This window comes from Phalacrocorax carbo, chromosome 2 (genome assembly GCF_963921805.1).
Source record: "Phalacrocorax carbo chromosome 2, bPhaCar2.1, whole genome shotgun sequence".
NCBI lineage: Eukaryota > Metazoa > Chordata > Aves > Suliformes > Phalacrocoracidae > Phalacrocorax > Phalacrocorax carbo.
In genome coordinates this window covers 512,766-538,805 of record NC_087514.1, presented here as the reverse complement: position 1 = coordinate 538,805, position 26,040 = coordinate 512,766, and the positions used below count along the sequence as shown (strand labels likewise).

The 26,040-nt window shown below is 72.3% G+C and overlaps 2 protein-coding genes across 5 annotated transcripts; one reads left to right on the top strand and one right to left on the bottom strand.

Annotated features, from left to right (window-relative positions):
• Positions 1-7,731: 7,731 nt before the first annotated feature.
• On the bottom strand, positions 7,732-14,522 carry GRINA (glutamate ionotropic receptor NMDA type subunit associated protein 1). Of its 2 annotated transcripts, none has more exons than XM_064441909.1 (7): positions 14,381-14,522; positions 10,974-11,329; positions 10,251-10,363; positions 9,975-10,175; positions 9,523-9,651; positions 8,856-8,999; positions 7,732-8,615 (listed from the first exon to the last, which is right to left on the bottom strand). In XM_064441909.1, exons 2-7 carry the CDS (start codon positions 11,296-11,298, stop codon positions 8,466-8,468), a joined length of 1,062 nt encoding a protein of 353 aa, XP_064297979.1. In that variant the 5' UTR covers positions 11,299-11,329; positions 14,381-14,522; the 3' UTR covers positions 7,732-8,465. The 2 variants fall into 2 exon arrangements, with proteins under 2 accessions (XP_064297979.1, XP_064297980.1); XM_064441910.1 differs by having other exon boundaries at positions 10,974-11,326; positions 14,381-14,444.
• A 402-nt stretch (positions 14,523-14,924) lies between these two features.
• Positions 14,925-22,367, top strand: PARP10 (poly(ADP-ribose) polymerase family member 10). 3 transcript variants are annotated; one of them, XM_064441908.1, is made up of 11 exons: positions 14,925-14,971; positions 16,882-17,042; positions 17,245-17,490; positions 17,717-17,950; positions 18,096-18,544; positions 18,649-18,861; positions 18,982-19,129; positions 19,271-20,209; positions 20,377-20,513; positions 20,643-20,781; positions 21,728-22,367. In XM_064441908.1, exons 2-11 carry the CDS (start codon positions 16,883-16,885, stop codon positions 22,030-22,032), a joined length of 2,970 nt encoding a protein of 989 aa, XP_064297978.1. In that variant the 5' UTR covers positions 14,925-14,971; position 16,882; the 3' UTR covers positions 22,033-22,367. The 3 variants fall into 3 exon arrangements, with proteins under 3 accessions (XP_064297978.1, XP_064297975.1, XP_064297977.1); XM_064441905.1 differs by having other exon boundaries at positions 20,607-20,781; XM_064441907.1 differs by lacking the exon at positions 14,925-14,971 and having other exon boundaries at positions 16,808-17,042; positions 20,607-20,781.
• The last annotated feature ends 3,673 nt before the right edge of the window (positions 22,368-26,040 follow it).

Below are 26,040 nucleotides of genomic sequence, written 5' to 3'. Positions count from 1 at the left end.
CCCTCACCTCGCGGGCTGCAGCTCGGCGGTGGCTCCCGGCCGGAGGCGAGCCGCTCGGCGTCGTGGGCCGCCCGCTGCCAGGGCAGCCGCAGGTCCACCGGGTGCTGCGGGGCTGGGGGGACCCCAGACCCCAGCCCATGCAGGTCCGACAGTCGCAGGCTGGGGCTGCTCGGCTCAGGCACCGGGGGGTCCCGCGGCGCCTCCGGGGGAGGCCGGCGGCCGGCAGAGCCGAAGCAGTCGAGGGGGCAGGAGAGGCGGTGGATGTTGGCGCCGGGGCTGCCGTGTGTGGTCACCGGGAGGGCTGGGGGACAGGGAGGGGGCTGCAGGCCCTGCAGTGCCAGGGAGGACCCTGCACGCTGCCCCTGGCCCGTGCACCGCGGGGTGGGGATGGGATGGGATGGGGATGGGATGGGGATGGGATGGGGATGGGATGGGGATGGGGATGGGGATGGGATGGGATGGGGATGGGGATGGGATGGGGATGGGGATGGGGATGGGGATGGGATGGGGATGGGGATGGGGATGGGGATGGGGATGGGGATGGGGATGGGGATGGGGATGGGGATAGGATGGGGATGGGGATGGGGATGGGATGGGGATGGGATGGGGATGGGGATGGGATGGGGATGGGATGGGGATGGGATGGGGATGGGGATGGGGAGGGGATGGGGATGGGATGGGGATGGGGATGGGGATGGGGATGGGATGGGGATAGGATGGGGATGGGGATGGGGATGGGATGGGGATGGGATGGGGATGGGGATGGGATGGGGATGGGGATGGGATGGGGATGGGATGGGGATGGGGATGGGGATGGGATGGGGATGGGGATGGAGATGGGGATGGGATGGGGATGGGGAGGGGATGGGGATGGGATGGGGATGGGGATGGGGATGGGGATGGGGATGGGGATGGGGATGGGGATGGAATGGGGATGGGGATGGGGATGGGATGGGGATGGGGATGGGGATGGGGATGGGGATGGGATGGGGATGGGGATGGGGATGGGATGGGGATGGGGATGGGGATGGGATGGGGATGGGGATGGGGATGGGATGGGGATGGGGATGGGATGGGGATGGGGATGGGATGGGATGGGGATGGGGATGGGGATGGGGATGGAATGGGATGGGGATGGGATGGGGATGGGGATTGGGATGGGGATGGGGATGGGGATGGGATGGGGATGGGATGGGATGGGGATGGGGATGGGGATGGGGATGGGGATGGGGATGGGATGGGATGGGGATGGGGATGGGGATGGGGATGGGGATGGGATGGGGATGGGATGGGGATGGGGATGGAATGGGATGGGGATGGGATGGGGATGGGGATTGGGATGGGGATGGGGATGGGATGGGGATGGGGATGGGATGGGATGGGGATGGGGATGGGGATGGGGATGGGGATGGGGATGGGATGGGATGGGGATGGGATGGGGATGGGGATTGGGATGGGGATGGGGATGGGATGGGGATGGGGATGGGGATGGGGATGGGGATGGGGATGGGGATGGGGATGGGGATGGGATGGGGATGGGGATGGGGATGGGATGGGGATGGGATGGGGATGGGGATGGGGATTGGGATGGGGATGGGGATGGGATGGGGATGGGATGGGGATGGGGATGGGGATGGGGATGGGGATGGGATGGGGATGGGATGGGGATGGGGATGGGATGGGGATAGGATGGGGATGGGGATGGGGATGGGGATGGGGATGGGATGGGGATGGGGATGGGGATGGGGATTGGATAGGGAATCAGCCCACCACTTCTCTTCCCATGAGCTTTAGGGTCCAATGCCCCCTCCCCAACCCCCCCGTTAATACTTCTGCTCCTGGCGACAGGCGAGAGCACCCCGCTGCTGACGTCGGTGCCGCTCGGCGTGGGCAGCGTGCTGTCCGGGGCCTGCTGGTGGTGGAGGGGCTCCCAGCAGGTGGTCTGGAAGATGGAGCTCTGGTCCAGGGGTGCCAGCTCCCAGTCCAGGGCGTTGGCTGCAGAAGGAGCAGGGGGTGCTTGCAGCCGCAGCACCCACCGGCCCGGGACCACCACAGGGCTGCCCGTGCCCCCCACCTGGGCTGGGGAAGGCGAAGAGTCCCCCGCCAGAGCAGGGCATGGGGGCGAGGGGTGGCGCCGAGCCGGGCTGGCCACGCACGAGGTGCCGCAGGTGCCGCTGCTCCTTGAGCCGCCCCACCGCCCGCGTCAGCTCCTCGTTCTCCGCCAGCAGCGCCTGGATCTCGCGCCGCAGCTGGTCGTAGCAGGCGAAGACCGAGAGTCCCGCGCGCGGGGGGCGGCCGCCGCGCACCGGCTCCATGGCGGGACCCCCGCCGGTCCCGAGCTGTGCCGCTCACACCACCACGTGCCCCACGCCGGGCAGCAGTGCCAGGGCTGGGGGCGCGGGACGGGCCCTGGCTCGCCGCGGGACGCCGGGGGCGGCCGGGGCGTCTCCGACGGCGGGTGCCGGGGAAGGCTGGTTCCGAGGGGATGTCACAGAGGGGTGCTCCCCACCCCAGCCCCCCCGTAGAGTGGCCATGGCACTCGGCCCACTGGCACCACAGCCCCCCAGCACCGTGGCCCCCTGGCACCACACTGGTCCCAGACTGGTGGGGGCTGGGAGGGACCCCTGGAGCTCACCCCGTCCCACCCCCTGCTGGAGCAGGCACCCCCAGAGCAGGGGCACAGGGCCGCGTCCAGGCGGGGGGTGAATGTCTCCAGGGAAGGGACCCCACAGCCTCTCCGGGCAGCCCGTGCCCCTGCTCTGGCACCCGCACAGGGAAGGGGTTTGTCCTCATGTTCAGGGGGAGCTTCCCGTGTTCCAGCTTGTGGAACACCCCGCTGGGATGGCGGAGAGAATCGGAAGGGCCAGAGTAAGAAAACTTGTGGGTTGAGACAAGAGCAGTTTAATAATTAAAATAAACCATTAGTATAGTAATAATAATAATAATAATAATATAAATAAGAATAGTATAATGAAAAGGAAAATAACGAGAAAGAGAGATATGAAACCTCTGGAGGAGGGAAAAACCCCCAAACCACAAGTGACGCAACCGCTCACCAAACAACGCCGCCGGTCCCCGAGCCACGATCGCTGCTTCCCCCGGCCAACTGCCCCCCGTTAATAGGCTGGGCGTGACACCATGTGGTATGGAAGATCCCTTTGGCCGGTTTGGAGCAGCTGCCTTGGCTGTGTTCCCTCCCCTCCCGGCTTCTCGTGCCCCCGGCAGGGCCTGGGAAGCTGGGAAAGTCCTTGACTAGCACAAGCCCTGCCCAGCAGCAACCAAAACATCGGTGTGTTATCAGCGTTATTTTCATACTAAGCCCAAAGCACAGCGCTGGGCCAGCTGCAGGGAAGAAAATTAACTCTATCCCAGCTAAAACCATGACACACTGAGCAGAGCCCGGCCCCATCCCCCTAACACCCGCCCTTCAGGTATTTATAGGCACTGATGAGATCCCCCCTCAGCCTCCTCTTCTCCAGGCTGAACAGACCCAGGTCTCTCAGCCTTTCCTCCCAAGGGAGATGCTCCCTAATCATCTTCTTGATGATGATCCCTGGCCTTCTCGAACTGAGGGGCCCAGAACTGGACACAAGGTCTTTTCTGACCTTAATGATTCTATGACTGAGTTCCAAGTGGGCCTCAGCCTTCCTCGTTACATCTCTGCATACCCTGACAACGTTCCTATATTCCTCCCAAGTGGCCAGTCCCTTTTTCCACATAATGTAAGATCTCCTTCTTCCATGTGAGTTTCTCTAGAAGCTCTTTGCTCATCCATACAGGTCTCCTGGCTCCTCTGCTTGACCTCTTCCTCTCAGGGATGCACCGATCTTGAGCTTGGAGGAAGTGCTCCTTGAATACTGACCAGCTCTCTTGGACCTCCTGACCTTCTAAAGCCCTACCCCATGGGACTCCTCCAAGCAGGTCTTTGAAGAGGCCAAAGTTGGCTCTCCTCAAGTCCAGGGTTGTAATCCTACTTGTTGCCCTGCTTCTACCACGCAGGATCCTGAACTCCACCATCTCACGGTCACTGCAGCCAAGGCTACCCCCAGCCCTCACACCCTCCACCAGGCCTTCTCTGTTGGTATAAGGTCCAGCAGCACAGCTCGCCTCGTTGGCTCCTCCACCACCTGCCTCAAAAGTTATCCTCGATGCTCTGCAGGAACCGCCTGGGTTGTGCGTGCCTCACCGTGTTGCTTTCCCTGCAAATACCAGGGTGGTTGAAGTCCCCCATGAGAACCAGGGCCTGCGACTGCGAGGCTACTTCCAGCTGGCTGTAGAAGGCCTCGTCAGCTTCCTCTTCCTCATCCCGTGGCCTGTAGCAAACACCCTCAACAGTGTCACCCGTATTTGCCTGCCCTACCCACAAGACCTCAACGCGCTCTTCCCCCACCCCTTGGCAGGGCTCGATACGCTCAGTCGCTCCCTCTCACGATGAGCAGCTCCCCCACCTCGCCTCTCCTTAGAAATACGCAGCCACCGTGGCAGCGGGGCAGTTTCCCAGCCATCCAGCTACCCCACCACGCCGCCGCGACCGGCCGCGGCCCCGCCGCCGCGCGCAGGTCTCCAGTGCCCCGTGTTTGCTCCCCACGCTGCCTGCGCTGGTGTGCGGGGGTTTCAGAGAGGGCATTGACCCCCTGGGGGGGTGCACGAGGCTCCGCTACAGCCACGCACACCCCTGCGGCGGTTGGTCTTCTGACTGTCATCTCGTGAGGCAGCTAAGGATCATCAACCCACAGGATGGTTTGGGTTGGAAGGGACCTTCAGGGCCCATCCAGTCCAACCCCCTGCCATGAGCAGGGACAGCTTCAGCTAGACCAGGTTGCTCAGAGCCCCGTCCAACCTGGGCTTGAGTGTTCCCAGGGATGGGGCATCGACCACCGCTCTGGGCAACCTGGGCCAGGGTCTCACCACCCTCATTGTAATAAATTTTTCCTTATATCCAGTCTAAAACTACTTTCCTTTAGTTTAAAACCATCACCCCTTGGTCTGTCACACCAGGCCTGGCTAAAGAGGTCGCTCCCACCCTTCCTACAGCCCCCCTTTAAGCACTGAAAGGCCACAAGAAGGTCTCCCCGCAGCCTTCTCTTCCCCAGGCTGAACAACCCCAACTCTCCCAGCCTCTCTCCCCACCAGAGGGGTTCCAGCCCTCGCACCATTTCCGTGTCCCTCCTCCGGACCCGCTGCAACAGGCCCGTGTCTGTGCTGTGCTGGGGACCCCAGAGCTGGACGCAGGGCTCCGGGGGGGGTCTCCCCAGAGCGGAGCAGATGGGGAGAATCCCCTCCCTCGCCCTGCTGGCCCCACTGCTGGGGATCCAGCCCAGGAGATGCTCGGCTTTCTGGGCTGCGAGCGCACGTTGCCGGCTTGGGTCCAGCTTTTCACCCCCCAGCACCCCCAAGCCCTTCACCGCAGGGCTGCTCACCATCCCCCCAACCCCCAGCCTGTGTCGATACCGGGGGTGGCCCCGACCCAGGGGCAGGACCTTGCACTTGGCCTTGTTTAACCTCATGAGGCTTTCCCAGGCCCCGCTCTGCAGCTTGTCCAGGTCTCTGGATGACACCCCGTCCCTCAGGCGCCACCTGCCCCGCTCAGCTCGGTGTCACCTGTAAACGTGCTGGGGGTGCTCTCGATCCCACTGCCTACGTCATTGATGGAGGTGTTAACCAGCACTGGTCCCAGTACGGACCCCTGAGGGACACCACTCATCACTGGTCTCCGTCTGGACATCGAGCCGTTGACCGCAACCCTCCGGATGCGGCCGGCCAGCCAGTTCCTCACCCACCGAACAGCCCACCCATCAAATCCTTGTCGCCCCAGGTTAGAGAGAAGGGTGCTGTGGGGTCTGTATCAAAGGCCTTTCGGAAGCCCAGCCGGACGACACCCATAGCTCTCCCCTCGCCCACTGATGCAGCCGCTCCGTCGCAGAAGGCCCCTGGGTTGGTCAGGCAGGACCTGCCCTCGGTGAAGCCGTGCTGGCTGCCCCGAATCGCCTCCCTGTGCTCCATGTGCCGTAGCAGAGCTTCTAGGAGGGTCTGCGCCATGGCCTGCCCCGGCACAGAGCTGAGGCCGATGGGACAGGGGTTCCCCGGGTCCTCCCTTCTACGCTTTCTAAATACGGGTACATATCCCCCCTTCCCGCCCCCGGGGACCCCACCTGCCTGCCACGACTTGTCAAACGTCACGGAGGGCGGCTGGGCAACTCCACCAGCCGATTCCCTCGGGGCTCTGGGACGCGCCTCGTCAGGTCCCGTGGGCTGGTGTACCTCCAGGTTCCTCAGGCGGTCATGAACCTGACCTTCCCTTAGGGCAGGAGGGGCTTTACCCCCCCCGGCCTCCACCCCGCGGCCCCCCGGCTCGGGGGGGGGCGGGGAGGGGAGAGGTGACCGGGGAAGACTGGGGCAAAAAGCTGCTGAGCACCTCAGCCTTCTCCTCATCTGTTGATGCCAGGCCACCATTCCTGTTCACCGGGGGTGCGCGCTCTCTTTAACCTTCCTTTTCTGGTTGACGTACCTGTAGGAGCCCCCCTTGCCATCCTTTGCACCCCCCGCCCACCCAGCTCCAGCCGCCTCGGCCCTCCTCACCCCATCCCTACCCAACCGGGCAGCGTCCCTGTCCCCTTCCCTGGACACCTCTCCCTGCTTCCCCTGCCGGAGCAGTTCCCTCTTGCTCTCCAGTTTGACCAGCAGGCCTGGGCTCAGCCCTGCCGGTCTCTTCCCTTCCTCGCCTGGCTTCTCACACCTGGGGACTGAGAGCCCTTGCGCTGGGTGGAGCGCGTCCTCGGAGACCTGCCAGCTCCGCTCCGCTCCCTGGTCCCTGAGGGGCGGTTCCCGGGGGGTCCTGCTGCCCAACTCCTGGAAGAGCTGGAAGTCCGCTTTCCTAAAATTTAGGGTCCCGACTATCCTGCTCGCTTTTCCCGTATCCCTCAGGAGCGTGGGCTCCACCAACGCGTGATCGCTGCAGCCCCGGCTGCCTCCAACCTTGACGTCACCGACGAGCTCGCTTGCACCGGCGACGGCCGGGCCCGGCATCGCGTCCCCTCGGGCAGCGCCGCCTATTCCCCGGCTCAGGTTATCCTCGACCCGTTCTAGGAACGCCCCGGATCGCCCGCAGCTCGCCGGGCTGCTTCCCCAGCTGACCTCGGGGTGGCTGAAGTCCCCCCGGCTCCTCACACCGTACCGATTCCTCGCCGGAGAGGCAGCGCCCGCGCCCCTCCGTCCTCGCCTGTCCCTTCCGAGCAGGCTGTAGCCGTCGGTGGCCACAATCGTCGCGGGATCCGCCCCACCAGGTTCCAGCGATGGCAATCGGCCGGGGCACCGGTGCCGCCGCTCTGCTCGGCCCGCTTTACTCCCCCGTCGGATGTGGCGGCACCAGCATTGCCGCCTTGGCCCCCCCCGAGCCCTTCGGTCCGCTGCCAAGGACGTTGGCGGCCGCTCCGTCACCGCCGGCGCACGGTGCCCCGGCGCCAGGGCTGGCTGCCGGCAGAGCCCACGGAGCGCGGCGCAGCCGGGGCACCGGCAGCCGATCAGCCCTGCCGGGGCGGCAGAGCCGGGCACCGGGACGGCGAGGAGGGCGGTGGACGCAGCCGAGCTCCCCGGTGCTGGGCAAATCCCTGCCGGTGGCTGATCCCAAGTGGGATGGGGCTGGAGGGGGGGGGGCTGCCGGCAGCCCCTGGGCTTGGCCGTGCCGGGCCCGGCCAGCGTCGGCGGGGAAAGGAGAGCCGGAGCCGGCAGAGATGAACTAGGCGGAGGTTTATTAACAGCAGGAGCTGGAGCCACAGAACGGGGCAAGAACGGAGCCGTGGCCACGCGAGGAGGGGGCCGGGGCCAGGACCCCCGCGCTGCCGGGGCAGGGACGGCGGCTCAGGCCCCCGGGTCCCCGCAGGGACGCTCCGGCAGCGACCGGTGCCCAGCGCAGGGACCCCGAGCCGGGCGGCGGGACCCTGCCCTCAGCCCTGCCTGCAGCCTGCGGGGGGTCTGGGGGTGCCACCGGTGCTGACCCTGCCTGCGCGGCCGGGGGGGACGGCGAGGGGCGAGGGCAGCGCGTGCGCGGGGGGAGAGGGTGCTTCCAGTCCTCCTTCAAGGCAAGGGTGGGGGGGAGAGGCCGTATTCACAGCGGGGGGGAAGCGGGGGGCCCGGGCGGGGGGCTGCTGGGGGGGCAGGAGGGGCGGCTGCGGCACCCCAGCAGGCAGGCACGGGCAAGCGCTGCCTGCCTTGCCCTCACCTCCCGGCGAGGGGTCAGAGCTCTTACCCGCCTCGGGGGACCCCGCGAGCCCCCCGGCCCGGAGAGCACCCCCGCCGCAGCCGCTCCCGGCGGGAGCTGGGGAGGTGGCCGGGGTCAACGAAACTCTAAGGGGAGAAACTCGACGAGGGGGGTGCGATGAAACACCAAACAAAACCGGCTACGGGGAGGGGGGCACGAACCGGGACGCGCACCGTGGGGCGGCGGGGGGGCGGCCGCGGCGGCGCCGCTACTCCTTGGCCCTGCCGATGATGGCCAGGATGTAGAGGAAGATGTTGATGATGTCTGTGTAGAGGTTGAGGGCGGCGAAGACGTACTCCTCGGGGCTGAGCGCCAGCTGCTTGTTGCCCAGGATCATCTGCGTGTCCACCGCCAGGAACTGCGAGAGAGGGGGCGTCGGGGGGGGACACACACTCACAGAGCCGGGCTGGGGGCGGCCACGGCACCCCGCGCCACCAAGCAGCCACCCCACGAGAGGGTCCCCTGGTCCCTGCATCCCCCCCTGGCTGGGTCCTGCACCCTCCCCCCCCCAGCCCGAGCCCCCAGGGATGCGGCGGAGAGCTCGGCCCCCCCCGGGCAGGGGCGGCAGCGGGAGGACGGGCCCCCCCCCGGCACTTACGCAGGTGAAGAGCAGGGCCCCCAGGGACGCGTAGATGATGTCCATGATGCGGTTCCGGATGAAGATGCAGAGGATGGAGAAGACGATGAGGACGACGAGGCAGATGATGAGCACGCCCCGGCAGGAGGTGAAGTCGTACTTGGTCTGTGGGACAGGGGGGAGTGAGCGGGGAGGCGGGGGGGGTCGCACGGCCCGTTCGGAGCCCCCAGCCCCAGCAGGGAGCCAGGGGGGGTCGTACACCCAGTTTGGAGCCCCCAGCCCCAGCAGGGAGCCAGGGGGGGGTCGTACACCCAGTTTGGAGCCCCCAGCCCCAGCAGGGAGCCAGGGGGGTCGTACACCCAGTTTGGAGCCCCCAGCCCCAGCAAGGAGCCAAGGGGGGGCATAGGCCCAGTTCAGAGCACCCAGCCCCAGCAGGGAGCTGGGGGTGGCTGTACACCCCGTTTGGAGCCCCCAGCCCCAGCAGGGAGCCAAAAGGGGGTTGCATACCTGGTTTGGAGCCCCCAGCCCCACCAGGGAGCTGGGGGGATCGTACGCCCCGTTTAGGAGCCCCCAGTCCCAGCAGGGAGCTGGGGGTGGCTGTACGCCCCGTTTGGAGCCCCCAGCCCCAGCAGGGAGCTGGGGTGGGGGGGGTCACCCAGACACACACCCACCCAGCCCCGGCGCTGACCTGCAGGGAGAAGATGACGACGGTGAAGCAGACGACGACGGTGATGCCCACGGCCATGATGACGGCGTCGGTGTTGTAGAAGCTGGCGATCATCCCCACCATGTAGGACAGGCTGACGGTCAGGATGGACTGGGGAGCAGAGGGGCACCGCGTCACGGCGGCTCGGCCACCCCCCGCCTTCGCCGCGCCCCGCCGCATCCACCCGGGCCCGGTGACGCCGCGCCTCCGCGGTGCCCGGCGCCCTTCGTGCCGGGCTCTTGGCTTCGCCGAGTCCGGGGCGGGCTCCGCTGTCGCCAGGCAGGCTGTTGTCCCCCCCCGCACCCCCTGAACCCCTCCATCCATGCCCCCCGTCCCCGCAGCCATCCCCTGCAGGACCCCCGGCACCCCCAGGGCCGCGGGGCTGCCGAAGCCGGGGCCGAGCCTGCCCGCCGCCGCCCCGGCACGGCGCTTACCAGGGCCACCAGGTTCCAGGGGTGCTTGCGGCGGAAATCCCCGCAGCAGCTGAGGACGATGAGGGAGATGAAGAAGACGGCGTAGGAGACGTAGTACGTCCAGACGTTGCGCTGCACGAAGCCCTTCACGCCTTTCACGAAGGTGAAGATGGCCACGAAGGCGAAGGTGACGGTCAGCTGCAGGGTGAGCACCAGGAAGACCTGGGGGACGGGGGTCACGGCGCCCGAAAGCCGCGGCCCCCCCCGCCCCGGGGGGCGCCCCCGGCCCAGCCCCACCTTGCGGATGAAGGCCTGCCGGACGCTCTTGTCGTCCCAGTGCGCGGTGGGGAAGTCCTGGTTGTCATAGTAGGAGGGTGGCCCGTCCTCGTGGTAGGTGCTGTGCAGGGGGGCTGCGGGGAGAGGCGGGGTGGGGGGGTGGTGGTGAAGGGGGCTGGCGGGTGGGGGGCTGCCTGCGCCGCCGCGCCGAGTCCCTGCCCTGCCCGCCGGGGCGGCCGCTCACCGACTCGGGTGACCACGATGGCCGGTCTCCACCACGCGCGGTGGGACCCAGCTCCGGCTGGCAGCGGCGAGGGAAGAGGAGAGACGGGGCTGAGGGGGCTGGGGGGAGGTTGCCCCCCGAAGCCGGGCTTCACGCCAGGGCGCCCACCGAGCCGACAGCTCCAGGCAGCGTCCCTGCTCCTGGGGCCACGGCCAGCACCCTCCTCTGGCGGCGGAGGCACCCCATGGTGCCCCCCGGGGCCACGCTCATCTCTGGGGGGCTCACAGGGCAGGACCCCTTCACTGGGGGTCCCCACAGACCCGAGCTGCGCTACCAGCCAGACGCCCCCCACCCACCGCGCCGGCCGTATGGCCAGACCTCCCTCCGGCGGACCCCCCCCAGTGCTGTCGGCAGCGCCCCAGCATTGCCCGCCACAGGAGGGGACCCCCTCCTTGGCCACGGATCGGGGCGCGCGCCCTGGGATGGACCCCCCCGCTCTCCCCCCGACCCCCATTACTCACAGTCTTGGTCCCCGGGGACCATGGGCTGCGGCTGGGCGTACGGCGGCTGGGCGTAGGGTCCCTGGGGGTACGGCCCCGCCGGCGGGTACGGCCCGGGGGGGTACGGCCCGGCAGCGGGGTACGGCCCAGCGGGGGGGTACGGCCCGGCGGGGGGGTACGGCCCCGGCCCCTGCGGGAAGCCCGGCTGGTTGTAGGGCGCTGGGGCGAACTGGGGCTGGGGGAAAGGGGCGGTGGGGTAGGGGGGCTGCGCGTAGGCCGGGGGGGCCGTCGGCTGCTGCCCCGGGAAGCCGTCGCCGGACACCAGGAAGCTCTTCTCGTGGGACATCTTCGCCCCCCGGCTGGCTGCCGCCTCTCTGCTGCGGGGAGGAGGGGTGGGGGTCAGGCACGGTGGCCATCACCCCCCTGCCACCATCACCCCCCAACCGCCATCACCCCCTGCCGCCATCACCCCCAACCGCCATCACCCCCCAACTGCCATCACCCCCAACCGCCATCACCCCCCGCCCGCCATCACCCCCTGCCACCACCACCCCCCTGCCGCCATCACCCCCTGCCACCATCACCCCCCAACCGCCATCACCCCCCGCCGCCATCACCCCCCAACCGCCATCACCCCCTGCCACCATCACCCCCCAACCACCATCACCCCCCAACCGCCATCACCCCCCAACTGCCATCACCCCCCTGCCGCCATCACCCCCAACCGCCATCACCCCCCAACTGCCATCACCCCCAACCGCCATCACCCCCCAACTGCCATCATCCCCCTGCTGCCATCATCCCCCTGCTGCCATCACCCCCCGGCCGCCATCACCCCCCAACCGCCATCACCCCCCAACCGCCATCACCCCCTGCCATCACCCCCCAACTGCCATCACCCCCAACCGCCATCACCCCCCAACTGCCATCATCCCCCTGCTGCCATCATCCCCCTGCTGCCATCACCCCCCAACCGCCATCACCCCCTGCCATCACCCCCCAACCGCCATCACCCCCCGCCACCATCACCCCCCAACCGCCATCACCCCCCAACCGCCATCACCCCCCAACTGCCATCACCCCCCGGCCGCCATCACCCCCCAACTGCCATCACCCCCCCTAACTGCCATCACCCCCCCTAACTGCCATCACCCCCACCACCCACGGCCCCTCTCCCACACGCCCGGGCAGTCCTGGGGGTCCCAACCCGGGGGTCCCCGACCTGGTACAGCCCTGCGGAGGAGGGACCCCGACCCAGCGCAGCCCCGCCGAGGGGGGGGTCCCGGCCCCACTCGCTCCCCAGGCCCACACAAGATGGCCGCCCCGGTGGCGGGGCCATTACCATGGCAACAGCCCCCCCCACCCCCCCCCCCCGGCTGCCCCGGCCCCCCGCGGCTGCCCCGGCCCGGGCCCTGCGGGGAGGCCTCGGCCACGGCGGCGGCCGGCGTGCGGGGCCGGTGGGTCGCGGGGGCCGCCGCGGTGGGAGCCCCGGCGCTGCCCGGCTGCTCTTCGTCACCAGCCTCGCCTCCCCGCCCCACTTTCGGCCGCCGCCGCCTCCCCCCGGCACCGGCGCGGCCGGGGTCCAACCGGACCCGAGGGGGCTGCCCCGGGCGGAGGCGGCCGCCGGCGAAGGCGCAGGACCGGCAGCGGCGTCGCGACCCCCGCCCCCCCCCCGCCCTGCCTCCGGCGGCCGGCCGCGGCGGCACGGGGCTGCCGCAAGCACCGCGGGTCGCCCCCGCGCCGGAGCCGCTTCTGCGTGGGACGCGGGGTTACAAAACCACGCAGCTGCGGGAGCGGCGGCTCCGGCTGCGGCCCTGCGCGGTGACCGGCAGCTGCCCGCGGGGAGCCCCCGGCGGCCCTGCGCAACCCCGCGCCGCGGCAGGCGGGGTGCCACGGGACGCGCCGCAGCGAAGGACCGGCGTCCCCGGTGCCGGTGCCAGGGCCCGGCCGAGTGACAGCCCCCCCCGCCCCCGCCCCCCCCGTGGCCGGTGGCGCAACCGAAGCCGGCCGCCCGCGTGACGCCCCGGCCCGGTGCCACGGGGAGGGACCGGGGGGGGGGGGGGGGGGCTCTGCCCTGCGGCACCGCGGCTGCGGCTACGTGACACCCCCCCCCCCCGGCTCGGCAAGGGGCCGCCAGCCCAGAGCCCCCCCCCCCCCCCCCAACACGGGCAGCCCCGGGGGAGGGCAGGGACCCCCTCGCGGGCAGCGCCGTGGGGGCGCGGAGGGTGGACGGAGCGCCCCGGGGATGCAGGCGGCGCCGGCACGAGGGGCACCCCACATAGGGGGCACCCCACATGGGGGGCACGAGCAGGATGGGCGGGCACGCCACGCAGGGTGCGCGCAGGCCGGGGGGCACGGGGTGCCTGCGGCATGGGGGGCACGCGGCACGGGGTGCAGGGGGTGCGTGTGACGGGGGTGTGAGGCACATGGGGTGCAGGGGGTGTGAGGCACACGGGGTGCAGGGGGTGCGTGTGACGGGGGTGTGAGGCACACGGGGTGCAGGGGGTGCGTGTGACAGGGGTGTGCTGGGCATGGGGTGCATGGGGTGCCTGTGACAGGGGGTGCGCAGCACTTGGGGTGCACGGGGGCTGTGTGGCACGGGGTGCATGCACCTTGGGGTGCACAGCACACAGATTTCAGGGGGTGCCTGTGGCATGGGGTGCAGGGGGTGCGTGTGACGGGGTGCACAGGATAGAGGGTGCAGGGGGTGCCTGTGACAAGGGGTGCAGGGGGTGCACCCCGCCTGGGGTGGATGCTGCGGGGAGTGCAGGGGGGCGCAAGTGCGTGCAGGGGGGCGCAAGGGGGGCATGGGGATGTGCAGGGATTGTGGGGGGGTGCAGGTGGGTGCAGGGGGGGCGGGGGGCAGGGGGTTGCAGGTGGGCGCAGGGGGGCGCAGGGGGACACGGGGATGTGCAGGGATTGTGGGGGGGCGCAGGGGTTGCAGGGGTTTGCAGGGGAGCACGGGGGGCGCAGGGGTTGTGGGGGGGCGCGGGGGGGCGCAGGGCGGCGCAGGGGTTGCGGGGGGGCACGGAGGGGTGCAGGGGCTGCGGGGGGTGCCCTCCGCCCCCCCGCCCGTTTTCCCCGCCACTCCGTAAGCCGCTTTGCCTCAGCCCGGTAAAGCCAAGCGCGGCCTATTTACGGCAGCACCAGCCCTAATCCCTCCGCACCACCCGCGGGGGCTGGGGTGGGACGGACACACCGGCGGGGGACCCCCCGTGCCCACGGCAGCGGGGTCCGGTCCCGCACCCCCCCGCCACCCCCCTCTCCCCTCCCGGTCCCCCCCCCGCTGCGGAATGCGGCAGGGCGGAGCGGGGACACCGCGAAGGGGGCGCGGCGTCCGTCCCCCGACCCCCTCCCCGCGCCCCGGTGCGGCGGGACACCCCCCCCCCCCCGACCCCGCATCCCGCCCCCCCCCGCACCCCGCTCACCGCCGGGCCCTGCGGCAGCGCCGGCTCCGCTCCGCTGCGGGCGGGGCTCCGGGAGGGGCGGGGCTTCCCGAGGGGGCGGGGCTCCCAGAGAGCGGGCGACGCCGAGCCCGCCCGTCCCTTCGCTGGGTGGGGCCTAACGGAGGGGCGGGGCCGCGCCGCGGCGTTGGCCCCGCCCCCTCGGACTCACACCCCCCCTCGGGCGGGGCCTGGCGGTGCAGCGCCCCCGTGTGGCGGCGGCGCGGGGAGGCGCGGGGGGGCGGGGCGGGAGGCACCTGCGCGTCCCCGCGTGACCCCGTCCCCGTCCCCGCGTGTCCCTGCGCGTCCCCGCGTGTCCCTGTCCCCGCGTGTCCCCGCGTGTCCCTGCGCGTCCCCGTCCCTCTGTATCCCCATCCCTGTCCCTGCCCGCCCCCCCCGCTCACTCCGTTCCCCCGTCAGGGAACGGGCCCTTCTCCCTGTTACCCCGTGTCACGCGTGGGGCCGTTCCCGTGCCCCACCCCCGGGAGGCCCCGCCCCCGCCCCTCCCCTTCCCTTCCCGCCTCCCGCCCTCTTTCGCTTTCGTTTCTCTGTCGGGGCGGAGCCGAGGAATGCCTGGTGCGGGGGGGGGGGGGTCCTGCCCGGGGGCGTGGGGCTGCGTGGGGGTCTGCCCCAGGGGCATGGGGCTGCGTGGGGTCCTGCCCGGGGGCGTGGGGCTGCGTGGGGGCCTGTCCCGGGGCCGTGGGCTGCGTGGGGGTCTGCCCCAGGGGCATGGGGCTGCGTGGGGGTCTGCCCCAGGGGCATGGGGCTGCGTGGGGTCCTGCTGCGGGTCCGTGGGGCTGCGTGGGGGCCTGTCCCGGGGACGTGGGCTGCGTGGGGTCCTGCCCGGGGGCGTGGGGCTGCGTGGGGTCCTGCCCGGGGGCGTGGGGCTGCGTGGGGGCCTGTCCCGGGGGCGTGGGGCTGCGTGGGGGTCTGCCCCAGGGGCATGGGGCTGCGTGGGGTCCTGCCCGGGGGCGTGGGGCTGCGTGGGGGCCTGTCCCGGGGGCGTGGGGCTGCGTGGGGTCCTGCCCGGGGGCGTGGGGCTGCGTGGGGGCCTGTCCCGGGGCCGTGGGCTGCGTGGGGGTCTGCCCCAGGGGCATGGGGCTGCGTGGGGTCCTGCTGCGGGTCCGTGGGGCTGCGTGGGGGCCTGTCCCGGGGACGTGGGCTGCGTGGGGTCCTGCCCGGGGGCGTGGGGCTGCGTGGGGTCCTGCCACGGGGCCGTGGGGCCGCGTGGGGTCCTGCCCGGGGGCGTGGGGCTGCGTGGGGTCCTGCCCGGGGGCGTGGGGCTGCGTGGGGGTCTGCCCCAGGGGCATGGGGCTGCGTGGGGTCCTGCCGCGGGTCCGTGGGGCTGCGTGGGGGCCTGTCCCGGGGCCGTGGGCTGCGTGGGGGTCTGCCCCAGGGGCATGGGGCTGCGTGGGGTCCTGCCGCGGGTCCGTGGGGCTGCGTGGGGTCCTGCCGCGGGTCCGTGGGGCTGCGTGGGGGCCTGTCCCGGGGACGTGGGCTGCGTGGGGGTCTGCCCCAGGGGCATGGGGCTGCGTGGGGTCCTGCCGCGGGTCCGTGGGGCTGCGTGGGGTCCTGCCGCGGGTCCGTGGGGCTGCGTGGGGGCCTGTCCCGGGGACGTGGGCTGCGTGGGGGTCTGCCCCAGGGGCATGGGGCTGCGTGGGGTCCTGCCGCGGGTCCGTGGGGCTGCGTGGGGTCCTGCCACGGGGCCGTGGGGCCGCGTGGGGGCCTGTCCCGGGGACGTGGGGCTGCGTGGGGGCCTGTCCCGGGGACGTGGGCTGCGTGGGGGTCTGCCCCAGGGGCATGGGGCTGCGTGGGGGCCTGTCCCAGGGCCGTGGGCTGCGTGGGGGTCTGCCCCAGGGGCATGGGGCTGCGTGGGGTCCTGCCGCGGGTCCGTGGGGCTGCGTGGGGGCCTGTCCCGGGGACGTGGGCTGCGTGGGGGTCTGCCCCAGGGGCATGGGGCTGCGTGGGGTGCTCCACGGGGCCGTGGGGCTGCGTGGGGGCCTGTCCCGGGGACGTGGGCTGCGTGGGTTCCTGCCACGGGGCCGTGGGGCCGCGTGGGGGCCTGTCCCGGGGACGTGGGGCTGCGTGGGGGCCTGTCCCGGGGACGTGGGGCTGCGTGGGGTCCTGCCACGGGGCCGTGGGGCCGCGTGGGGGCCTGTCCCGGGGACGTGGGCTGCGTGGGGGTCTGCCCCAGGGGCATGGGGCTGCGTGGGGTCCTACCGCGGGGCCGTGGGGCCGCGTGGGGTCCTGCCGCGGGTCGTTGGGCTGGTGGGGGCCCTGAGCCGGGGATGTGGGGGTGTGAGGGGTGTCCTTGTTCCTGGGGGTCGCGCCAGGGCTGGGTGGGTGGAGCGGACCCCCACGGGGGGAGGTGCAGCCGGGGGGGTGTGGAGTGCCCTGGGTGGGTAGGGACAGGGGCGGGGGTAGGGACGGGGCGGGGGGAGGCGAAGGGGTCCCCCCGTCCCCCCAACGCGCGTGTGGCCGGGCAGGATGGCGGAGGGGGTGCTGGAGGTGGGGGGCGTCCCCCCCGACATGGAGGAGGAGCTGGCAGTGCTCTACTTTGAGAGCCGGCGGCGCTCGGGGGGGGGGCCCGTGCTGAGCTGCCAGCGCCTCGGCCCCCTCCTCTTCCTCACCTTCGAGAACCCCCAGGGTGAGTGTGGGGCAGGGGGCGGCATGGCTGGGAGCACTGGGGTGGGGTGGGAGCAGGCCCCATGGCGTGTGTGGGGCCCCAATCCCCACTGGGCACGCTGGGGAGCAGTGCTGTGCCCCCAGGGGACCCCAGGAGCAGGGCAGGCACCAGGGTGGGCTCCGGGGCTCCCCCCACCCAGTGACACCCCTGTGTCCCCCCCCAGATGCCCAGAACGTCCTGGCCCGTGGCAGCCACCGGCTGGGGGGGGCCGAGCTGGGGGTGCGCCCTGCCCCACCCTGGGACCCCAACCACCTGCTACTGCGGGGGCTGCGCCCCGAGACCCCCCCTGAGCTCCTGGAGCCGCACCTGGAGGCGCTGCTGGGTCGCCCCCACGGCACCTTCGACCTGTGCCGGGGCCCGGCGCCCGGCTGGGGGCTGCTGCGCCTGCGGGACCCCATCACCTCCCTCGGTGAGCCGCGGCGGGGGGCGATCACCGGGGGCCGGGGGGCTCCGCGCTCGCCCAGCTGCGGCGCAGCGCTGGTGCCGGGGTGGCGTTGCGGGGTGCGGTGCCGGTGAAACGGCGTAGCCGCGGTGGCTGAAGCGGCTTCTAGAGCCTGGGGGCTGCCGGGGCCGTGGGGGGCTGCCGGGGGTCCCCAGGCGCCCCCCGGGCGTCACCGCCACCCCTGTCCCGGTAGAGTTCGCGGCGGTGGAGCAGCGGGCGCAGCGGCAGGGGCCCGAGGGGGCCGCGGTGGCCCTGCTGCGGCCGCCGCAGACCAGCAGCGTGCTGGTGCGGGCGGAGGCGCCGGGGCTGTGCCGCGACCTGCTGGAGCTCTACTTCGAGAACCGTCGCAGCGGCGGCGGCAGCGTGCAGGCGGTGCGGCTGCTGTGGGGCGGCCGGGCGGCCGTCGTCACCTTCCAGGAACCCGCAGGTGAGCAGGGGGGCGTGGAGGGGACCCCAGCCCCCAACTGGCGCTGCCGTGGTGGGCTGCCGGCACCGTGGCTGTGCCGCGTGCCAGGGGTGGGGGGTGGGGGGGCTGCGCTCGAGCGCCGGCTGCCCGTCCTCTCCCCCCACAGCGGCGCAGCGGGTGCTGCAGAGGCCCCACCGGCTGCAGGACACAGTGCTGGCCCTCGCCCCCCACTACCCCTTCCTGGAGCCGCTGGAGGAGGACGCGGACCCCCCGCCGGACACGGCACCTCCACCAGACACAGCCCCCCCGCCAGACGTGACCCCCTCGCTGGACACGACCCCCACACCACACACAGCCCCCCCAGCCCCTGCCAGCCCAGACCCCTGCCCGGAGGTGGCAGAGCCGCTGGCGTCGGGCCCGGTGCCGGGGGCGCTTCCCAGGGAGGGTGAGGACACGGAGCAGGCGGCGATGGCGGGGTCGGCGCAGGACGAGGTGCTGGTGCCGGCGGAGCCGGGAGCGCTGCGCTACCTGCAGCGGCACTACCAGGACCTGCTGGCCAGCATCCCCGAGGTGTCCCTGCTGCCGCTGGAAGGGGAGGACGTCACCGGATTCCGGGTGAGCTGCGGGCAGGGGTCGCGCCTGCGGCTCCCACCTCCCCTGGCTCGCCGCGCGGTGCCGATGCAGCGGGCAGGCCCTGACCTCCCGGCGCTCGCCGGCAGGTGAGCGGGGAAACGGGCCGGTGCCGGGCAGCGGCCGATTTCCTGCAGAGCCTGCTGGGCAGCGTGGGCTCGCAGCCGGTGCTGCTGCGGTTCCCCGGCGTCGCCCGCTTCCTGCGGGATGAAGGCGGGCAGAGCGTCCTCCGGCAGCTGGAGAGCCGCTTCCATTGTGTCATCGACCTGGACGGCGTCCACTGGAGCCCCCCGGACCCCCAGGTGTGGCCGGCGCCTCCGGGGAGGGCGGGGGGCCCAGCACCGGAGCCGCTGGGAGGCGGGTGCCGTCGCACCGGCCCCTGCCACGCGTGCGGCTCCGGTGATGGTGCCTCGTCCCTGCAGCTGGAGCTGGCGGAGCTGCTCCCCCGGAGCTGCCGCCGGGACCCCCTGCCCACGGCGCTGCGCTCCGGGCACCAGGACCGGCCGGACGACGCCGACAGTGCTGACGGCGCCGACGACGCCGACGGCGACAGCCTTCACTCCAACATAGGTGAGGGGTGGCGTGGGGTGAGGGGGCCGCGCCGGCGCCTGCTTTCCCGGTGCCGTGGTGGGAGGGGGCCACGGACACCGGTGTCCCCCCGCCGCGCACCGCGGTCGGGAGTCGCCGTTGACGCCTCGCTCCTCCCTGCAGAGGAGATCAAGGAGCTGCTGGCAGCGCTGCACCCCGGCGAGGACGCCGGCGATGGGGAGCCCGTGCCGCAGCCCGGCGACGACGCCGACGAGGAGCTGGACTCCCACGCCAAGCCCCTCGCCGCGGCCGACGCGGAGGGCATCGGGCAGACGCTGTCGGGCGGGCAGGGGGCCGGGATGGAGGAGGAGGCGCAGATGGTGCTGGCCATCCAGCGCTCCATGGACAGCAGGCGGCACGAGGAGGAGGAGGAGGAGGAGCTGGCGCGCGCCACCGCGCTCTCCCTCCGCTCCTACTGCCAGGAGCGTCGGGCAGCCCCCGGCGCACGGAGCGAGGAGGAGGAAGATGCCGGCCTCCTGGCCGCGCTGGAGGCCTCCCTGGAGGAGGCTCTGCCGGCGGCGGACACGGCGCGGGTGATGGTGTTCTACTCCTTCGAGCGGGACGTGGCCGCGGTGCCGCGGGAGCTGGAGCAGGCGCTGGAGGGGCGGCTGCGGGTGGAGGCGGTGGCGAGCGAGCGCCTGCGGGTGCTGCCGGCCGCCTGCCGCCGCTGCCTGACCTTCCTGCAGCGCAAGCACGCCGTGCGCCTCTGCCTGCGCCACGGCACCGCCACGCTGCGCGGCTTCGCCGAGTACGCCGCCGCCGCCGCCCGCGACCTCGCCCTCCTGCTGCCGCGGCTGCCGCCGCCGGAGCGCGGCCCCCCGGCCCCCGCCGCGCGCTGGGTGCGGTGGGACCCCTCCGGCACCGCCGTCCCCTACGGCCCCGAGGCCGCCGCGCTGCTGGAGCAGGCCTGGCTGCGCCGGGAGCGCCGGCTGGACCTGCTGCTGGACGGGCGGCCCTTCACCGTCGACTTCAAGCGGATGGAGGAGTACGACATCGGCAGCGCCTGCGCCTCGGCCGTCTCCCGCAGCTCGCCCCCGACGGAGAGCGCCCGCCGCCTGCTCGGTGCGTGCCGCTGCCCGCGGCGCTGCTGGCGCGGTGCCGCCGCGCCGGGCGGGCGCGATGGGGCCGCGGGGCCAGTCCGGCCCCGGCACGGGGTTCCCCACCCGGGGGTTGGGGGGTGGGGGGGGCCACGTGCCGTGCCGGCGTTCACGGGGGGCCGTGTCCGGCAGGGCCGGAGGTGCTGGGCCTGGAGGAGGAGGAGGTGAGGCTGATGCCGCTGGCCGAGGACTCGGAGGAGTTCTGTGACACCGTGCGCCATTTCTACGAGACGCTGGAGGAGCTGCACAGCCACATCAGCATCGTCAAGGTGGGTCCCGGCGGCGCCGGGGGGGGGACGGGGGAGCCCAGCCGGGGGGTCTCCCCGCGGCAGAGCCCCCAACGCTGCGGTGCCGCCCGGCAGGTGGAGAAGCTGATCCACCCGCTGCTGTACAAGCAGTACCAGCTGAAGAAGACCAGCATGGAGAAGGCGTGTACCGGTGGCGCGGTGGAGAGGGTCCTCTTCCACGGCACCACCGAGACCTCCAGCCGCGAGATCTGCTTGCACGGCTTCAACCGCAGCTTCTGCGGCAAGAACGGTGAGCGCCGGCACCGGGTGCGGATGCGGGTGCGGGGCCCCAATCCAGGCACGGGGTGCGGATGCGGGCGCGGGGGCCCAATCCAGGCACGGGGTGCGGATGCGGCCTCTGGGTGCAGATGCGGGCACGGGGGCCCAATCCAGGCACAGGGTGCCGATGCGGGCACCGGGTGCGGATGCGGGGGCCCAATCCAGGCACGGGGTGCGGATGCGGGTGCAGGGCCCCAATCCAGGCACAGGGTGCCAATGCGGGCACCGGGTGCGGATGCGGGGGCCCAATCCAGGCACGGGGTGCGGATGCGGGCGCGGCGTGCGGATGCGGGCGCGGCGTGCGGATGCGGGGGCCCAATCCAGGCACGGGGTGCGGATGCGGGCACCGGGTGCGGATGCGGGGGCCCAATCCAGGCACGGGGTGCGGATGCGGGCACCGGGTGCGGATGCGGGGGCCCAATCCAGGCACGGGGTGCGGATGCGGGTGCGGGGCCCCAATCCAGGCACGGGGTGCGGATGCGGGCACCAGGTGCGGATGCGGGCGCGGGGGCCCAATCCAGGCACGGGGTGCGGATGCGGGCACCGGATGCGGATGCGGGCTCCGGGTGCGGATGCGGGCGCGGGGACCCAATCCAGGCATGGGGTGCGGATGCGGGCACCGGGTGCGGATGCGGGCGCGGGGGCCCAATCCAGGCACCGGGTGCGGATGCGGGCTCCGGGTGCGGATGCGGGTGCAGGGGCCCAATGCAGGCACGGGGTGCGGATGCGGGCACCGGGTGCGGATGCGGGCGCGGGATGCCAATGCGGGCACCGGGTGCCGATGCGGGCGCGGGGTGCGGGCCCTGGGTGCGGATGCGGGCACCGGGTGCTGATGCGGGCGCGGGATGCCAATGCGGGCACCGGGTGCCGATGCGGGCGCGGGGTGCCGTGGGCTGACCCCCTCCCCGGCCCCGCAGCCGCTCTCTACGGGCTCGGCGTGTACTTCGCGGTGCACGCGGCCGTCTCGGCGCAGGAGCAGTACTCGCCGCGCAGCGCCGACGGCTGCAAGTACATCTTCGTGGCCAAGGTGCTGACCGGGGATTACACGGTGGGGGGCCAGGGGATGCGGGCCCCCCCGCTGCGGCAGGGGGCTGGGGCCCCCCTGCGCTACGACAGCGTGGTGGACAACCCTCTGCAGCCCGCCATCTTCGTCATCTTCAACGACACCCAGGCCTACCCCCAGTACCTCATCACCTGCCGCCGCCGCGGGGGTCCCCACTAAGCCCCCTGGCACCCACCGTCCTGGCACGCCAGCCCTGCCTGGGGGGCTGCGGAGGGCGGGGTTTTTCCCTGCCCTGCCCCGGGTGCTCAGGGGTGCGGGGGTCCCCCCACCCGATCCCGCAGAGCTTGGGGTCTGGGGTGGGTCCCTGCCCTGCGGGTCTTGGGGTGCCACGGGGTCCCTGCGCAGCCCTGGGGGCTCGGAGCTTGGGGGGGTGTCCACAGCCCAGAGACACTCCTCGCCCCCCCCTCCAGCCCTGGGGCAGGGGTGGGATGCGGGAGGGCTCGCAGCCAGCAGTGCAATAAGAACCAAAGTGGGAATAAAGTTGGAGAATTGGAGCCTTTCCCTGTGTCTGGGGGGAGCCAGGGATGCCAGGGGGCTGCGGTTCAGGGGTCCCCAAGCTGCCCCATGGCCCTGGGGCCACAGTCCTGGGTGGGCCAGCTGCCACCCTGCAGCCCCCCTGCAGTCATGGTGGGCCCAGGGGCACAGGCCCCCCTGCCTCCCCCCCCGGGTTGCCCCTGCCCATCCTGGGACCAGGTGACACCCCCTCATCCCCCCCATCCCCGGGATGGGGTCCCCCCCCGGCTAATTCCCCCACTGTCCCAGGGATGGGGTTCCTCCCCCCATTCCCCCCTGCCGTCTGAGGGTTGGGGTCCCCCCGAGGCTCACCCCTGCCCCCCCCGAGGACTGGGCCCCCCCCCGGGGCTTGCTCTACTTGGGGGAGGGGCATGAGGGGCATCGTGTGGGGTCCGTGGGGGGTTGCCAGCTGTGCCCATGGCCGACTGGGGCTGGGGGTCGCGGGGCTCCCGCCCGGTGCCTGGGCCCACGGCACCCATGGGTGCCACGGCACCGCGGGGCGTCCCGGCTCGGACCGGGCCCGCTGGCAGCCATGCCGCCGAGGGACAAGCTGACGGCATCGCCCACCCATGCTGGCACCCGGGTGGGCTGTGGGGGGCCGTGAGGGGCCGGTGGGAGCAGCTGCAGGGCCGTGACTGCTCCGTCAGGGGTTCACCGTGGCGGTGCCGTCGCCGCCGGCCCCGTTGGCTCGGCGTGGGGCTGGACCCACAGCCTCGGCCACGGGCCCTGCGCCGGCGCTGCCGGGACACGGGGACGGAGCTGGGAGCGGCGACGGGCAGAGCTGGGGTGCAGGCAGGGGGTGCAGGCAGGGGGTGCAGGCAGGGTGAGGGTAGGGGGTGCAGGCAGGGTGAGAGCGGGGGGTGCAGGCAGAGGGTGCAGGCAGGGTGAGGGTAGGGGGTGCAGGCAGGGGGTGCAGGCAGGGTGAGGGTGGGGGGGTGCAGGCAGGGGGTGCAGGCAGAGTGAGGGCAGGGAGGGGTGCAGGCAGGGGGTGCAGGCAGAGTGAGGGCAGGGAGGGGTGCAGGCAGGGGGTGCAGGCAGAGTGAGGGCAGGGAGGGTTGCAGGCAGGGGGTGCAGGCAGGGTGAGGGTGGGGGGGTGCAGGCAGGGGGTGCAGGCAGAGTGAGGGCAGGGAGGGGTGCAGGCAGGGTGTGCAGGCAGAGTGAGGGCAGGGAGGGTTGCAGGCAGGGGGTGCAGGCAGGGTGAGGGTGGGGGGGTGCAGGCAGGGGGTGCAGGCAGAGTGAGGGCAGGGAGGGGTGCAGGCAGGGGGTGCAGGCAGAGTGAGGGCAGGGAGGGGTGCAGGCAGGGGGTGCAGGCAGGGTGAGGGTGGGGGGGTGCAGGCAGGGGGTGCAGGCAGAGTGAGGGCAGGGAGGGGTGCAGGCAGGGGGTGCAGGCAGGGTGAGGGCAGGGAGGGGTGCAGGCAGGGGGTGAGGGCAGGCTGTGCCAGGGTTGCTCCATCCCCCCCCCGGCTCCCTTTCCCAGCAGCGGGTTGGAGGGGGCCCCCAGCCCCGGCGCTGGCCCCACTCCCCGCTCCCTGGGGCGTCGAGGGGCCGCGGCCGGTGGCAGCGCGGGAGCGGCCTGCGGTTTGGCACCGCCGCGGTATCGGTGGCAGCGAGTTTCGTCCTCGGGCTGCCGTTAACCCTGCCCGCGCTGCCCCCGCTTGCGCTGCACCCTGCCTGTGCCGTGCTGCCTGCAGCACAGCCTGCCTGCAGTTCTGCCTGCACTGCACCCTGCCTGCACTGCACCCTGCCTGCAGTTCTGCCTGCACTGCACCCTGCCTGCACTCACCTGCCTGCACTGCACCCTGCCTGTGCCGTGCTGCCTGCAGCGCAGCCTGCCTGCAGTTCTGCCTGCACTGCACCCTGCCTGTGCCGTGCTGCCTGCAGCGCAGCCTGCCTGCAGTTCTGCCTGCGCTGCACCCTGCCTGTGCCGTGCTGCCTGCAGCGCACCCTGCCTGCAGTTCTGCCTGCACTGCACCTGCCTGCACTGCACCCTGCCTGTGCCGTGCTGCCTGCAGCGCAGCCTGCCTGCACTGCACCTGCCTGCACTCACCTGCCTGCACTGCACCCTGCCTGTGCCGTGCTGCCTGCAGCGCACCCTGCCTGCACTGCACCTGCCTGCACTGCACCTGCCTGCACTCACGTGCCTGCACTCACCTGCCTGCACTGCACCCTGCCTGTGCCGTGCTGCCTGCACTGCACCTGCCTGCACTGCACCCTGCCTGCACTGCACCCTGCCTGCACTGCACCTGCCTGTGCCGTGCTGCCTGCAGCACAGCCTGCCTGCAGTTCTGCCTGCACTGCACCCTGCCTGCACTCACCTGCCTGCACTGCACCCTGCCTGTGCCGTGCTGCCTGCAGCACAGCCTGCCTGCAGTTCTGCCTGCACTGCACGTCCCGGTGCTGCACCCTGCCTGCACTGCACCTGCCTGCGCTGCCTGCACTGCCTGCCCCAGCCCCAGCGCAGGCAGGTCACCCGTGGGCCCCGTGGGGGTGCGGGAGGGTTCCTCTGCCCACCCCGGCCCCCTGACCTGAGCCGTGCTGGGGAGGGACACGGGGAACAGGGGGCTGCCGTCCTGCCCGCCCTGCCGGGTGCTGGCAGGGGTCCCCACCGTGGGGGGTGGGGGGGCTGGTGGTTGTGCCGGCCACCCGCAGCCGGGGGTGCCACGTGTCGGGACCCCCCGCAGGGCAGCTGCCGCCCCGTCCCGCTCCCCGAGAGGGTTAAGGCCTCGCAGGCAGCGGCGCCTGGCCCGGGCCCAGGCTGGCTGGGGCAGGCAGGGGAGTGCAGGCAGGGCTGAGTCGGGCAGGGGACGTGCCGGGGCCCTGGGAGCTGCTGGGGGGGGCGGCGGGCACGGGCTGCAGGCAGCCTGCCCACCCGGGAACACATCCGCCAGCCGGGGCGGGGATGGGGGCACCCACGGCATCGCCCCCCCGCCCAGCGGGTGGCCGTGGGGGATGGGGGGCGCGGGGATGCAGGGGGGATGCGGGAGTGTGGGGGACACGGGGATGTAGGGGGACACAGGGACGTAGGGGTACACGGGGATGCAGGGGGGACACAAGTGTACAGGGGGACACGGGGATGCAGGGGGGATGTGGGTGTGCAGGGGGACATGGGGGTGCAGGGGGGACATGGGGGTTGGGGGGTTCAGGGGAGATGTGGGGGAAATTGGGGTGCAAGGGGGAGATGGGGGTGCAGAGGGGACATGGGGGGTGCAGGGGGACATGGGGGTGCAGGGGGGATGTGGGTGTGCAGGGGGACGTGGGAGTGCAGGGGGACACGGGGGTCGGGGGGTTCAGGGGAGATGTGGGGGAAATTGGGGTGCAAGGGGGAGATGGGGGTGCAGAGGGGACATGGGGGGTGCAGGGGGACACAGGGATGCAGGGGGACAGGGGGGTGCAGAGGGGACATGGGGAGTGCAGAGGCACCCTTGGGTGCAGGGCCCATGGGGACACAGTTGGCACAGGGGCCGTGGGGCCACAGGGGGCACAGGGCTGGGGGTGGGGGGCTGGGGTGGGGGGGTGGTCCCCATGCGGAGGCAGGCGGGGTCCTGTGGGGGGAGCGGGGCTGGGAGCGTCCCGAGCCCAGTGGGGTGAGCAGCAGGAGGGGCCGCACATCTGGAGCTCATCATCCCACAGCTGGATGGGGGCACAGAGGGGGTT

Bases quoted from the DNA above. Each gene is read 5' to 3' on its own strand.
- PARP10 (XM_064441905.1), top strand. From the start codon at position 16,883: ATGGCGGAGGGGGTGCTGGAGGTGGGGGGCGTCCCCCCCGACATGGAG. The intron at 17,491-17,716 runs GTGAGCCGCGGC...CTGTCCCGGTAG, and splicing joins GGACCCCATCACCTCCCTCG to AGTTCGCGGCGGTGGAGCAG. The intron at 19,130-19,270 runs GTGAGGGGTGGC...TCCTCCCTGCAG, and splicing joins CAGCCTTCACTCCAACATAG to AGGAGATCAAGGAGCTGCTG.
- GRINA (XM_064441909.1), bottom strand. From the start codon at position 11,298: ATGTCCCACGAGAAGAGCTTCCTGGTGTCCGGCGACGGCTTCCCGGGG. The intron at 10,364-10,973 runs GTGAGTAATGGG...CTCTCCCCGCAG, and splicing joins GGTCCCCGGGGACCAAGACT to CCCCCCTGCACAGCACCTAC. The intron at 9,000-9,522 runs GTCAGCGCCGGG...CCTGTCCCACAG, and splicing joins TCGTCATCTTCTCCCTGCAG to ACCAAGTACGACTTCACCTC.